General features: G+C 38.9%; 1 protein-coding gene across 4 annotated transcripts; it reads left to right on the top strand.

Annotated features, from left to right (window-relative positions):
• The first annotated feature begins 4,653 nt into the window (after positions 1-4,653).
• On the top strand, positions 4,654-13,967 carry TAC1 (tachykinin precursor 1). Of its 4 annotated transcripts, XM_029233818.1 has the most exons (7): positions 4,657-4,914; positions 5,387-5,518; positions 6,573-6,669; positions 7,142-7,186; positions 7,684-7,707; positions 9,152-9,205; positions 13,063-13,667. In XM_029233818.1, the coding sequence occupies exons 2-7, from the start codon at positions 5,396-5,398 to the stop codon at positions 13,110-13,112; spliced, it is 393 nt and encodes a 130-aa protein (XP_029089651.1). In that variant the 5' UTR covers positions 4,657-4,914; positions 5,387-5,395; the 3' UTR covers positions 13,113-13,667. The 4 variants fall into 4 exon arrangements, with proteins under 4 accessions (XP_029089653.1, XP_029089651.1, XP_029089652.1 ...); XM_029233820.1 differs by lacking the exon at positions 9,152-9,205 and having other exon boundaries at positions 4,654-4,914; XM_029233819.1 differs by lacking the exon at positions 7,142-7,186 and having other exon boundaries at positions 4,846-4,914; positions 13,063-13,967.
• Positions 13,968-14,411: the final 444 nt, after the last annotated feature.

The following is a 14,411-nucleotide window of genomic DNA, read 5'->3' as shown; positions in this document are numbered from 1 at the left end:
GAAAAATGAAATTTAATTTTTAAATATTATAACTGCTTAAGATGTCATTCAAGCATAAGAACACTGAGAGACATTCACTAGCACAAAAGAACTCAGGAAATGCAATATGTATGATTTCTTCTCGAGGAAGAAAAATTTGCTTGACAGTAACATCCACCCAAATAAAAGATGATTGAAAATAAACTTGAGAATGGCAAAGCTAGATTAGAGGGACTGGTGGTGAACACAAATCTGTTTAAATATAGAATGAATAGAAGACAACTAATGAAAGTACAGTAGCAAAAATAATTTTGAATGTTATAAACCTGAATAATGTTAAAATAATAATATAACTATAAAAATTGGGAGGTGGGGAGTAAGGAAGATGGGAGGAAGTTTGAGTGCTAATGTCCTCATCTTTCAAAACAGGAGATAAGTAGATACTCTCCAAACATCTATTTTTTAAACTGTTACATACTAGTCTCTTAATGTTTATCTCCAAATCTTGTTTTATAACATTAATGGGTTATTTTATGGAAAAAGTATCTTGTGGTAAAGAAACATTTTTCACTTTTATTTTGTTTTTCTTCTACTAAAGTCAAATAAAATATAAGCAACCATCTTTTATTAAACATACTTCCTAGGATCTCATCCTACTTTCATAACTTTTATTTATCTGTGACTATTGCTATAGTCTTCAACATATAATATGCATAGAACTATATTCAAAATAATGTTAAGGGTGGCAATTTCTGAGTTTGTGGTAATTTTTTTAAAAATACATTATTGTATTTTTCTGCATTGCTTTATTTTTTATAAAGAGTAGGTCTTGTTTTACAAAAAGAAAAATATCAGGTGTTTTTTTTTTCCCTTTAAAAATTGTAGGCAGTATATCAAGATGTTAACTGTGGTTTATTCTGGGTTATGAGAAAATGGATGATAGTATTTTTTCTTTGTGCTTTCTTGCATGTTTTTAATCTACAAACATAAAATATGATTTATTAACTATTTACTTTTTCACCATTCTACTTCTCATACATATGTATTTTACTGATATGTATATTTTCATAAATTCAATTTTTTGGGAAACAAAACAAATAAAGAATAGAAATATCCCAAATAAAAGAACTAAAGAATTTAAGTTGTCCAGACCCTGCAATGTTCAAGGAGAAAGAGTGTCAGTAAGTGCATGACCTTACTAGGAGCGCTAAGTTAGCAATTGACAAATGACATGGGAAAAGTGGGAAACATTTTCTTTGATCAATTTTTTTTTTTTTTTTTTTGCGGTATGCGGGCCTCTCACTGTTGTGGCCTCTCCCGCTGCGGAGCACAGGCTCCGGACGTGCAGGCTCAGCGGCCATGGCTCACGGGCCCAGCCACTCCGCGGCATGCTGGATCTTCCCCGACCGGGGCACGAACCCGTGTCCCCTGCATCGGCAGGCGGATTCTCAACCACTGCGCCACCAGGGAAGCCCCTGATCAATTTTTTATCTCGTTGTTTATGACTCAGTTCTATAAAACAGCCTTTGTTTTATGTACTGTGGCACATTTACAACATATAGCATCTGAACAGAGTTATGCACCTGGTTACATTGAGCTAGCAGGGAAGAATTTGTGAAATAGCTGTCTTTATTGTTACTTCATAAACCACATCAGCAACTAAGAAAATAAATTAGTCTAAAATGCCCCACTTTGGGTATGGAATTTTACAAGGTGGAGAGGGATATGAATACATATTTGCTTAAAATATAATAACAAAAATAAAATAATAATAAAAGGATAAACTAAACCTAAAAGAGATAGTTACTAGAAGGAAGAGGATAGTGGGACAGGGATTGAAAGTATACTTCTTTGAATACATTATGTTTCAAATATTTGAGTTTGGAACTATGTGTTTTATACAATTCTAATAAAAGCAATTCCTAAAACTCAAAAGCAAAGTGAGCAAATGAACCTATGTGTATTATAGTTGATAGCATAACCATATAGAGAACTTTTAAAATGACTTTAAAACATAGTAACTTGACTGAACATACCTTGTGTGATATATCTTAAAGATTTTTTTAAAATGCAAAAAAAAGCCCTTAGTCTGTTTCTAATAATCATATTGTTGATCATGTTGGCATTGTGCATTGGGATAAAGCAAATGAGTAACAATGTTGATGTCAGTGGGAACTGATATTCTGGCATTGAAGAGAAGATGCAAAATAGAAGAGGTTAGAGAAAGACCCTATAGTGTCCTGATTTGAACAGAAAGTTGTCATAATATATTCATGATTTTAAACACACACATACACACATTTTCAGCTCTATTCATTGAAAAAGTCTTGAAACAATGAAGAACTCTGTAGTAGTGTGCACCCATAATACCCAGATTATGGTGTCTAATTATCATTTCTAATTCAAAAGAAACAAGAGCTCCTTAAATAGAAATTGCAGGTTTGAGGCAGGAAATACGCAACTTAAACCTAGAATATCTTGTCTTACCAAAATCAAGAAAGCCCTTAAAGCCTATTTAAGGCATATCAGATATCTCAGGAGTCAATTTGAAAAGTCACTTTCTGGTCACCTTTCTTCTTCTGGCCAAGAAATGGGATAATCTGAGCACCGATTAGAAGGAGGCCTGATTCTATCTTTCTTTGAAGAAATGAGATACTTCAATTGTGTTTAAATCCATGAAGTCATAATAATCCTAATTGGGGTGGGGGCATATTTGAATGTATTAATTTACCAACCCATTTTTTAAATTGGTAAAGGGAATTAATCAAGCACTTATCCCATCTTTCCTAGGTTAGCCATGTCTTAGAGTAACTACATAGTTGTTGAGAAAAAATTTTTCTCTTTATATGGAAGGAATAGGCCAGCTAATAAATAAAAAAATAAATGATAAAATCATAATAACACTATTTTGAAAGTACTAATGAGTCAATGGATCTAAAATGATCAGCAACAGCTGCTAACTCTCAAAAGGAGAAACAACCAGCTATCACGTGCTTCCTAACAACACATGCAAAGTAACTTTGTCAGAAAAACCGAACCAACATGTGATTAAACTTCTAGATACAGCTACCAAGTAATCGGAAATAGAACAGAGGAACAAGTTAGAAGAAACCACTAGGTTTAATCAGCAAACTCCAGAACATAGTACAGTTTACTGAGCAGTTTTATTCATAAAGAGAGAGAGAGAGAGAGGGAACTATAGATTAGGGAGGATTTAAGAGATATACAAACCAATTGCAATTTATGAACTTCATTACAATTCTGATTTCAACTAGTAAACTGTATGGGGGTGGGGCTTACGAACCAATGAGGAATATTTGAACACTGACTGGATATTAACGTAAGGAATTATTTTATGTTGTTTTTAGGTGGAACAACAGCATCGTTCTGTTTTTATTTTTTATCCTTTCTATAAACATGCTGAAATATTTACAGTTGAAATTATGTCTGAGATTTGCTTTGAAATAATCTGAGTGGTGGGGAAATAGGAAGGGTTTGTAAGTGAAACTTGCAAATCGTTTCAAGTGGATGATTCTCTCTCCTTTTGTATATGTTTATAATTTCCCATATAAAAACAAAGAATATAACGCCTTGCATTGTGAGGCTAGGCCTAAAGAAATGAGATAGACACATGGGAATTTCAAAAGTCAGGGTTATTTAAGAAAGAACAACAAGTATTAGAAGAAAAAATACTGGTTTATATGAATTGCAATAAATTGTTTCCTTTATGCACTATACTAAGAACATCAGAATTAACTGGAAAGCATAGTTCTTACTAAGGAAAGAGGAGAAAACAACTCCACCCCAGATACAACAGTCATTTAGTCTACAGGGCAAACCATGGGCTCATGGAAAGCTGTGATATCTATACAGATGTTATTTGTCAAATAGTTTCATATTGATAATGACTGCCCAATTAACATCTTCACTACACTTACTTTCATATAGAGGAGAAATCTATGAAGGATCTTAAGAGTCCTTTAGTGACAACCAGGAAGGATCCTGTACACCTCTGGCGCGTTTCTTAGTCTTCAGTGAGAAATGGTAGGAGAGAAGCGAAAACGTACCCCTGCTCCAGCATGTAGCTAGCTAGCTTGGAACAAAAGATATCCTAGAATGGCACTGATATAAAAGTTCTACGTGCAATGCCAGGTTTAAATTCCCCTGTCTCCAAAATGTAAAATAATTCTGCTGCCATCGTCTGAAATCCTATGGGACTGAAAAATCCTTTCGTATTACTGAAGAAACGCCAGTATTCTAGCTAATTTGGGAGAAGGATGTTCTGCTCGTAGAAAGATGCTATTGATATATCTCAGAAACACTTGACACTCTGCAGATGGAAATAGGGGGGGAATGTCTCCCTACCCCCCCCATTTGAAGTTCTCCTTTCTTATCTCTTTCTGATTTTCGACAACAATATCTTAATACCCGAAGTTATTTGGCCATCCTTGGAAGTGCAACTTACCCTCTCAAGGGACTTAAAAGTTGCCTAAGTCTGAGGAATGAGTCACTTTGTTCAATATTGATGAGTAATCTCAGGTGTCATGGAACCCCATTCTGAAGAAAAAGAGGGGAGGGGGCGTCAGATCTGCAAACGGAAGAAGACAGGCCGCTGCGGATTGGATGGCGAGATCTCGATTTTCCTATAATTGCGTCATTTCGAACCCAATTGGGTCCAGATGTTATGCGCACCGACGGATTGCCGTCTCGGAAACTCTCAATCAGACGCAAGCGAAAGGAGAGGAGGCGGCTAATTAAATATTGAGCAGAAAGTCGCGTGGGGAGCGTGTCACGTGGGTCTCGAGGCTCAGCGAACCTGGGATAAATACCGCGCTGCAGCCAGCAGGCAAAAGCGCGAGCTGCTGCGACAGAGAGTGCCGAGCGCCCAGCGAGCGCTCCGACCCGCCGAGGAACCCCAAGGGCTGGTCAGCCGCAGTAAGTGCCTGCGCCCTGCTGGGTGGGCTTTCCGCACCGCGCACCGCTCCGAGGCGGCGTCTAGCAGGGCTGGATGGGCCGCTGCAGCGAGGGACTGCGGGGAGAGAGCTGAGGGACCGCGGGGGGACTGCGGGGAGACGGCAGGGAGACGGCGGCGAGAAGGGTATCCCAAGTGCCTTGTCCCTCTTTGTCTTCCACCCGCACAGCCTCCTGGCTTGAAGGTGTGGATTGGTGGGTTGGGGATTGGGGGAGCTGGGATCTAGGAAGAATAGGATTTGAGAAACTTTAGGGCTTGATTCTCTTTCCTAAAGGGTACCGACAGGACTTTAGCCCTTAGGCGGTTTATCTTGTTTCAATCGACCTTGAGTTCCGTTGTGGGATCGAAAATTCTGCTGTCTCAACTCTTGGATAGAAACCCTCAATACATCTATATATTTTTCTCTCCTCTGCCTCTTCTCCCCACTCTTCCCAGAAATCCGACATGAAAATCCTCGTGGCCTTGGCAGTCTTTTTTCTCGCCTCCACTCAACTGTTTGCAGAAGAAATTGGAGCCAACGATGATCTGAATTATTGGTCTGACTGGTCCGACAGAGACCAGATCAAGGTGAGACTCGGTCCCAAGATGGCCCGCGCCGTTCTTCATGGGCTTAGGAGGTGTCACTTACCCCCCGCGATAGCATCCTAGTTACCCTAGCGGGCACCGGGACCGCAACCAGAGGCGGTGGAGGCGCGCCGGGAGGGATGTAGAGGAACGCCATCCCCTGGGTCCCACACGAGATTTTGCATCCAAGAACCAAGTTTCCTCCCGAGGGCTGCATCGTCGGGTCTCGGGAACTCTCTGGAGGAATAATACCCTCCCAGGTGATCCCGGAATCCTCACAAGACTGGAAACCTCACAAGGTTTCATCCCCTGCTAACGCGGATTTCGGAGACTCAGGTCCAGCTGCAAGGACCTGGCATTTGGAAATGCTGGGGCAGGGGCAGAGGAGTGCGCGCCCGACGCAGGCAAAAGCAGGGGCAAGTGGCGAGGTGCTGAGGGCTTGGAGGGTCGCAGGTGGGTAGGAGGCTAACTTCCTGTCATGACTTTTATTTTACGGACCTGGAGACGTAGCCGCAAGTTTTCCTTTAGATTGCTCGCAGGCTATTCGCGCAAGAGAGCGCGCCCCGCCGGAACAGTGAAAGTCGCGCACTGTTAGTTGCTTGTAAAGGGCTGTCACCTTCCCTACCCTCCCCCCGCCATTCCCCCACACACACCTGTGCGCATTTAGGGCGGTGAGAAGCCTCCAAAGCCCGAGCTAGAGATGAACAAAGTCCTGTAGCTGAGCGGCAGATGAGTGAGGGTCCCCGGGATGGGAGGAAAGAGGGGAAAGCGAGCAGGGCTTGGAGACGACGAGCCTCCAGCTAACTGGTTAGGGCTAGGCTTCGGGGAGGCGGCGGCGCCGGACGCGAGTTGGGCGGGGAGGAGTGGAGAGAGGCAACGCCCAGGTGTGGGGAGGCCCGGCCTCCTCACGCCTCGGAGCTGGTTCCCCAACCCTGGCTTGGCCTGTCCCCACCGCCAAGATTTGCCCCAGGCTGGAGCTCACCACCAGAATGACTCTAGTTTGCCGGCGCCTTGCACTGGTTGCCTACACGCCCCTGTCGGTGCGTCTGTCCTCTAGGAGGAGCTGCCCGAGCCCTTTGAGCATCTTCTGCAGAGAATCGCCCGCAGACCCAAGCCTCAGCAGTTCTTCGGATTAATGGGCAAACGGGATGCTGGTGAGATGGGCAGCCATCACCCTCTCTGTCTCTCTGGGCACCGCCCCCACCCCGCCACTCCCACCCCGGAATCCTAGCTCATGCTCAGAGCACGCAGTCTCTCTTGATCTATGAGCAGAGATTTCCACCCTAAAATGGGTATATCTCCCGGAGCGCGACTCTGGCCCTCACCCCGCTAACACACACATACCACGGAGGGAGGGAGAGATCGGTCCAAACCACCAAGAACAGGAACCAACCTTAAGCTAAGTGCTTCCTTGACTAAGGATCCAAACTGACAAAGAACAGGAAGGCACTGGGCCTCCAGGGGATATCAGAATGTTCTCAGTCCATGTGGAAAACTGACTTTAGACCACTGGGGTTAGATTAGATTTAGCTGCCGGTGTCTCATGATAGAAATATTTCCTTTTCTTGAATTCTCACACCATCAGTGGAACGTGTAAACAGTTAATGTCAATTCGTCTCTTGTCAGATTCCTCAATTGAAAAACAGGTGGCCCTGTTACAGGCTCTTTATGGTAAACATTTCTATAAATCTTTATTTTACTCTTGTGAAAGCACATGTATGAAAATGGAGAATGTCTTTTGTGGGCTGAAATACAGATTCTTGGTTGACTATTGAATAAAGAGATGGGTTTGCTCTCTCTCTCTCTCTCTCTCTCTCTCTCTCTCTCTCTCTCAAGCATCAAAGCTGACCGGCCTTGAAGATGTATCTCTTATAAGAAAACAACAGAGGTGGTACGGCCAGTCAGTTCAGGCCTCAGGAGTCTCACAGACCTGAGTTTGAATCTGTGGCCCACATAAATCACTTAAAAGTATTCCTTTTGTTTAAAATATTTTGTTTTTATTATTAATAATTTGGATAGCATTTATGATTCTGCTATATTCCTCAGGATAGTACATGAATGGAAAATGTTGCATTATTTTAAAAATCTATTTTATAATTCTCTTTAAAAGATATAGCTCCTTTAAAACAAATCTATTGTGTTTGTTAATTTTATTTTTCTTTCTATAGGACATGGCCAGCTCTCTCATAAAAGTAAGTTCCAAATTATTTTGACATTTATCATATGCAAATGTAAATTAGATTGAATTCCACTTTACATAATAACTTATTTTCTGTTGTAATGTAGAACTTAATATTTTTAATTAACACAATTTAAGAATGGAGCAGACTCATATTACATCCAGAACATGAATGTTTAAAGCTCTGTTGTTTAAACATATCATACTTACCAAAAGGATGCATTATATTAAAAATCCTTTAACTCCCAGCTGAACTGTCGCTGAATTCCCGACCCACAGAAACTGAGATAATAAATAAAGAAAGGAAGGAGAGGAAGGAAGGAAGGAAGGAAAGAAGGGAGGGAGGGAGGAAGGAATCCTTTAACTCCTGTAAATTGTTAGTTTAAGATAAGAATTTCAATCCTAGGGGTAAAAATCCACCACACATTCCTCTCCCCTCATCCCCACCCCACCACTTCCACTGAAAAAAACAAAAGCAAAAACAAAAATCCAAGCAGTTATAGGCATCTCCTAGTTCATTTTAGTATGCTGGATTCCATGATGATCATTTACTAGAGTAATCCAGCAGCCAATTAAGAGGATGGAGTGAATGTCTGAGAATCCATACTAAAGGTAAATATAGATAAAGTTGTAGAAAGTACCAGGGGTCCATCGTAATCACACTCACTTATCCCAAGGTCCACTCACTTACTCCAACTTGGATTTTGATTCACTGGAATCAGAGTAGAGGCCACACTAAGATAGCAGCTGTGTTCTTAGCTAATATAGTATAAACCAAGAGACATCCTCCCACTAGAGTTAAAATAATAATCCTTTCCAAAGGCTTCATCTTTGAAAATAAATAAATCTTATTCATATTTACTTTCTCAGGACTTGACTTTCAAGGGAATTATATATAGCAAAATTCCATGTAATGAAAATAAATGTACTTTATTAATGTCAAAACTAACGTACTTTTTCCAAAAGAAATATTTTTTAAAATCCAATAAAATAGCACTAGTGAACTTTAGAAGTTTATAATCATCAGGTATAGGAATCTGATTTAACTAAGCTTCAGTTTCCTGAGAAATACAACATATTCAGTAATATGAGGAAATAAGCTTTGATGTTTCTGTCACACAAATGTGAAATTGACTCCCTAAACATCAAAGCTAGCTCAAATAGCAATATTTAAAACATTTGTATATAAACAGATAAAATACAATATGAATAAAGTGTACTTGCTAATATTTAGATATAGAATTGAGAAAAGTGCTTTCACTGTATTATTTTTATTTAGTGTCATTTATAAGACTTACTAGGAATCTTTATTTCTTCAGGCTCACCAAAACTTGAAATAATTATATATTTATTATATAGGCATATATTTAGAAGCTTGCTTTTTCTTGGTACTAGTTATAACAGTTTATTTCCTCAGAGATATACATATTAAAATACCCCTAAATGTATTTTTCCAGGGCATAAAACAGATTCCTTTGTTGGACTAATGGGCAAAAGAGCTTTAAATTCTGGTATGTATAAAACCATGACTGCAAATAAACAGTACCTTAAATCTACTTCTATTTTCTCTAAGGCATTCTTTTCAAAGTATTAAACAGGAATAATAAAACTAAAATTAGTATTTATGTTGAAAAAATCTAATTGCAATAAATAAATCCAAGAATGGATTTATAGATGATTGAGCTAATATCACCACAATATCAATCTATCCTTCTCAAACTCCCAGTGTCTGCCGCATCTAATCATTACCTAACCTGAATCTTTGGGCTAGTCTAATACCCTTTCCCTTACATCTGTTCAATAAGCCACATTTAACCTTACTGAACTAAGGGGGATGGGGGATGGGGGAGATAAGACTGATAATTTTACTTGTTACCAAGGTAATTGGAAAGTCTTACAAAAGGTTAAATCTGACAGTATTCCAACACAAAAATAAATAAATAAAAACAAACAAATCCATTTTTACAAATCACTTGCTCTTAATGATATTATAGAAGCTCAAACTCTAAACCTCCTGGTGAATGTTTAAGACTAGGAGAGTAACATAGTCTGTTCCAATGCCTTCAAAAACGAACACAATCAAATTTTCCTAGAGGGTTATAATCAGTTCTGGCTATAAAACCCTTAAAGAGAAGGAATGCCACAATTCTCCTCATAACCCAGTTTAAGTCTGAACAACTCTTTCACTTGATGTAAAGCCTGCATATTTCCTTTCTTTTCTTTAATTTCTATCTTCTATGTAAATTCCATATGCATATATCTGAAAACTCTAATTTCTTAACTCATTCATCACAGTATTTTCTTTTTTTTTTTTTTTGTGGTACGCGGGCCTCTCACTGTTGTGGCCTCTCCCGTTGCGGAGCACAGGCTCCGGACGCGCAGGCTCAGCGGCCATGGCTCATGGGCCCAGCTGCTCCGCGGCATGTGGGATCTTCCCGGACCGGGGCACGAACCCGTGTCCCCTGCATCAGCAGGCGGACTCTCAACCACTGCACCACCAGGGAAGCCCCCATAACAGTATTTTTAAGGTTAAATAACCCCTGTATCATTTTCATAGAAACTGATATTTTGTTAAGCTCATTCAGGCCTTATAGTTCGTAGTTTTAATTTGAAACTATTCAAATTCTCTTTATTTTACCTTCAGTGAAATTAGAATTAAAATATTAATCATGTAATTAATTAGAAAGTAATCATCACCTGTCTTATCCATTTAGAATATTTCTGGTTTCCTGAAAATCTGTAAGTAAGATATGCTGGCTTAATTAATCTGAAAAAGTCATGCAAAAATGAGGTATCCTAGTATTTTTTTTTTAATTTCATTTTATTTTTGGCTGCATTGGGCCCTCGTTGCAGCACGCGGGCTTTCTCTAATTGCGGTGAGCAGGGTTACTCTTCGTTGCGGTGCACAGGCTTCTCATTGCGGTGGCTTTTCTTTTTGCGGAGCACAGGCTCTAGACGCACGGGGCTTCAGTAGTTGTGGCTTGAGGGCTCTAGAGCGCAGGCTTAGTTCTGTCAACCCCTGGGCGTGTGGTATCTTCACGGAACAGGGATCGAACCTATGTCCCATGCATTGGCAGGCGGATTCTTAACCACTGCGCCACCAGGGAAGTCCAAGGTATCCTCCTATTTATATTGGTTCTCTACCTTCCAGATTTAGACACTACATTTATATTTCTTCGTCAGTAATTTGGAGGCTTCTCAAGTTTAAATTTTAAAGAAGTTACCAGTGTACCTAATGAAAAACTAAAGTTGTTTTATTAGTATGTATTATCTTCCAGCTTTTGGAAATGGAATATAAGTTTAAACCACACTGGCTTTATTTGTATCAGAAGTGTACACTAGCCCCTATATACCTGTGGTTTTCTTGATAATCACACCAGTCAACAACTTTCCATTTTCAGAATTGATAAAAGGTTTCAGAACATGCTTAACTTTACAAATAATATAGATATGTGCAATTTGAACAAATTAGATGCTATTAAATGTACTTAAAATAATATAATTATAGATGATATTAAATAGAATCACTGTATGAATCAGAGTCAATTTATGACTAAATCTTTGCTCCTCCATTTTAGTTAAGAAAATATAAAAGGAAAAAATGGGCAAGCATGTAATTTATACCCAATCGGGTACCTTTTCATATAATCAGTTGAAGCAAGGTTATCATAGACATCTTCTACAGCCATCCGATCCTTACCCTGTTGTGGTCACAGACCCCTTTGACAATCTGAGTAATCTATAAAGTGTCTTCCCAGAGAAACCCTTATCAGCTCATACACACAAACATTTACATATGGTTTTAGAGGGTTCAAGGACCAGGTAAGAAACTCTGCTTCCAATTAAGAGAACATTGTATTTCAGCTCAATCACTAATGTCTTTGGTTAGTTTACATTCGCATTCCCTTCCCTTCTCTGAGGAACAACATTATGTTACCGAAAGCTTGTCAGGAACTGAACTTGTGCTGATCACCCTCCTCCTCCTACAAACAAACCAGGGTCAGAAATGGACTGTTTCTTTCCTTCAGAACTGCCAAGATTGGGCCTCAGACTATTCCACCCCAGAAGTGTGTGCATGATTGACATAAAACATTCTCCTTATTGTTAACCTCACTTAAGGGAATCTTGGATGCTAATGAGAACCTGCTCAGTGGTAAAAGGGGAAAGTGATAACACTGGAGGCTTCACCTACCTACTCTTTCATCATATCCTTCTCACTGAGAAAATTGTTTAAAGTGGAACCTATGATTCCTACATGTCTTTCACAATTCTTTCTACTATTTCTATTTAAATTCAGTATTTTATACATGCATACTGAATTTTTAAAAGCGCAGTAGTTTGACTACAATGTAAATCTAAGCGTATAAAGTATTAGATAAAATGATGAAAATATATACTTAAGTATTTTGATCACAGCAATCTGATCCTTACCCTTTTGTGGCTGCAGACCCCTTTGAAATTATATTTAATAATATAATATAATATAATATAATGTAATTTGGTACTTTTTTCTGTCCATATAGTCAAAGTACTTAAGTTACTTGCTAGCTATATGTTAAATACCTTTGGAAGCAGTGATTAATCTTTCACAGGCCATTAGGGTGCTAGGAGGTAAGTTAAACTATGTTGTATTTAGATGGCTCAGTTGCCCTACTTATAGACAATGAGATTGTTTTTAGTCTCAAGGACAATGTATCATTGGGAGGAATCCACAAGATAGGAAGAGACCCTCACACCATTAGGTACCCTTATACCAGAAATCAGCAAACTTATTCTGTAAAGAGCCAGATAGTAAACATTTTAGACTATGTGAGCCATGCAGTCTCTGTAGCAACTACTCAGGTCTTCCATTTTAATGTTAAAGTAGGCATAGACAATACATAAATTAATGGGTGTGGTCATGTTCCAATAAAACATTATTTACAAGAAAAGATAGTGGGCTGGATTTGGTCCATGGCCTGTAGTTGGTTGACTCTGTCCTAGAATAAAAGTCCCACATTTTGCTTTCATCCTCCTACTATTCCTGTTTACTTTAGGCATTGTCCTTTCTATAAATCACCATGGTGTCCGCCACTGCTTAAGAAAGCTGTGGAGAATCAATGTTGCAGTATACTGTGGAAATACACTTTGGGGGCACCAAGTCTATGAGGATGACCAAAATAACCAAGAATTCTGTGGACAGATCACTTCCAATCAGGATAAAGACTGAGGCCCGATTGGAAGATGTGCAAATAAGACTCTTAGAAATACTTCAATGGAGTGAAAAGAGTAATTATGAGTTTAAAATAAATTTCTGTATGCCTTGAACTTTGTTTAACTGTGTCAGTGAATCTTCTTAACAAACCCTTTACCTTATCTTTGTTCTCAGTGGCTTATGAAAGGAGTGCAATGCAGAATTATGAAAGAAGACATAAATAAACTACCTAATGTATTATTCATTGAGCTTCATTTGTGTCAATGGCCAAGGCAAGATAAAATGAGACATGCGCTATGAGGAATAATTATTTATTTAATAATAATTGTTGTTTTGAGTTGAAAACTCAAAAAGTATTTATTTTTCATATTGTGCCAATATGTGTTGTAAAAGCGTGTTGTAATTCTAATATGACAACTCGCTCAGAAGTAGAAGTCAGTGGTAATTTCTCAACAAAGCACAGTATTCAATGAAGTTGTAAAAGCCTATCAGAGATATAGTCTCCAAAGAAAGAAACCATTTCTCTTTGTTGGCAGCAGTCACATCAGCTACTACTAAAGAAAGGAAACTCACAGATAGGCTGAGCTTCTCCGTTTGTTTTCATGGTGAAAGTGTACTGAGACTTGATACCAAACTGTGTTTGTATCCCTGCAGCATGTTTCATCTTTTGTGACTATATAGAGATGTTTTAAAAGTTTTAATGTGATTCTAAGGTCTTTATTTTATTGTACAATGTGTTGTGATAGTTTACATTTTAAATAAAAGAAAAAATATCTTGAGAATTGGGTCTTATTCTTTCATTAACATTTATGTCAAATCAGCAACCTTTCTTTTAGTAGATGAAATATGTTCCAAGCTGTTTTTGGCTGCTAAATACTGAAACAGAAAACTACTAAATCTCTCTTTCTTAAGGAAAATGACCAAAATGTAATCCCAGTTTCTCTCACACACACACTTTTGGCACAGGATCATTCATGGAGAAAACAATTACATTCTGGTCCCCAAAACAGTTAAGGCTCAATTCTGTTTATATGTGCTTATGATTCCCTTTTATACGTAGGATAATCTATTTCAAAGATGCATTTCATTGGTTATTTCCTTGTTGTGCAAAACATCAGCACACTACCATTTCAGCAGTGTTTAAAGCCCAGGAATAAATGCAGCAGCGTTTGAGTCTCACTAGAATCAAGACACCAAACCAAACTCTCACAAAGGTCACTGGAGGATGATACAGAAAGATAGAGAGCTGATAATATGGCATCACCCCCATAACAAAGATAAGAGCCTCTTTCTTGCATATCTAAGGACTGCCTGTGAATTGCTAGTGCCCTTAACACTCCAGCAGAAGCACGTGTATCAGAAATACAGGGCAATCAGAGGGAAGCTCTTGTGTATTTATTTAAGGGGAAGCATTGCTAAGTGTCCTTGGAATCATCTTCTGATTGCATAAGAGAGTGTGAAATATTGACAAGTGGTAAAACAACTCAGGACAAGCATTGCTCAGTGAAATAAAACTCTGTGAG

This window comes from Monodon monoceros, unplaced genomic scaffold (genome assembly GCF_005190385.1).
Source record: "Monodon monoceros isolate NGI ecotype Baffin Bay Population unplaced genomic scaffold, NGI_Narwhal_1 Super_Scaffold_2, whole genome shotgun sequence".
Lineage (NCBI taxonomy): Eukaryota > Metazoa > Chordata > Mammalia > Artiodactyla > Monodontidae > Monodon > Monodon monoceros.
The sequence above is the reverse complement of the archived record's forward strand: the minus strand, read 5'-3'. Positions and strand labels throughout refer to the sequence as shown.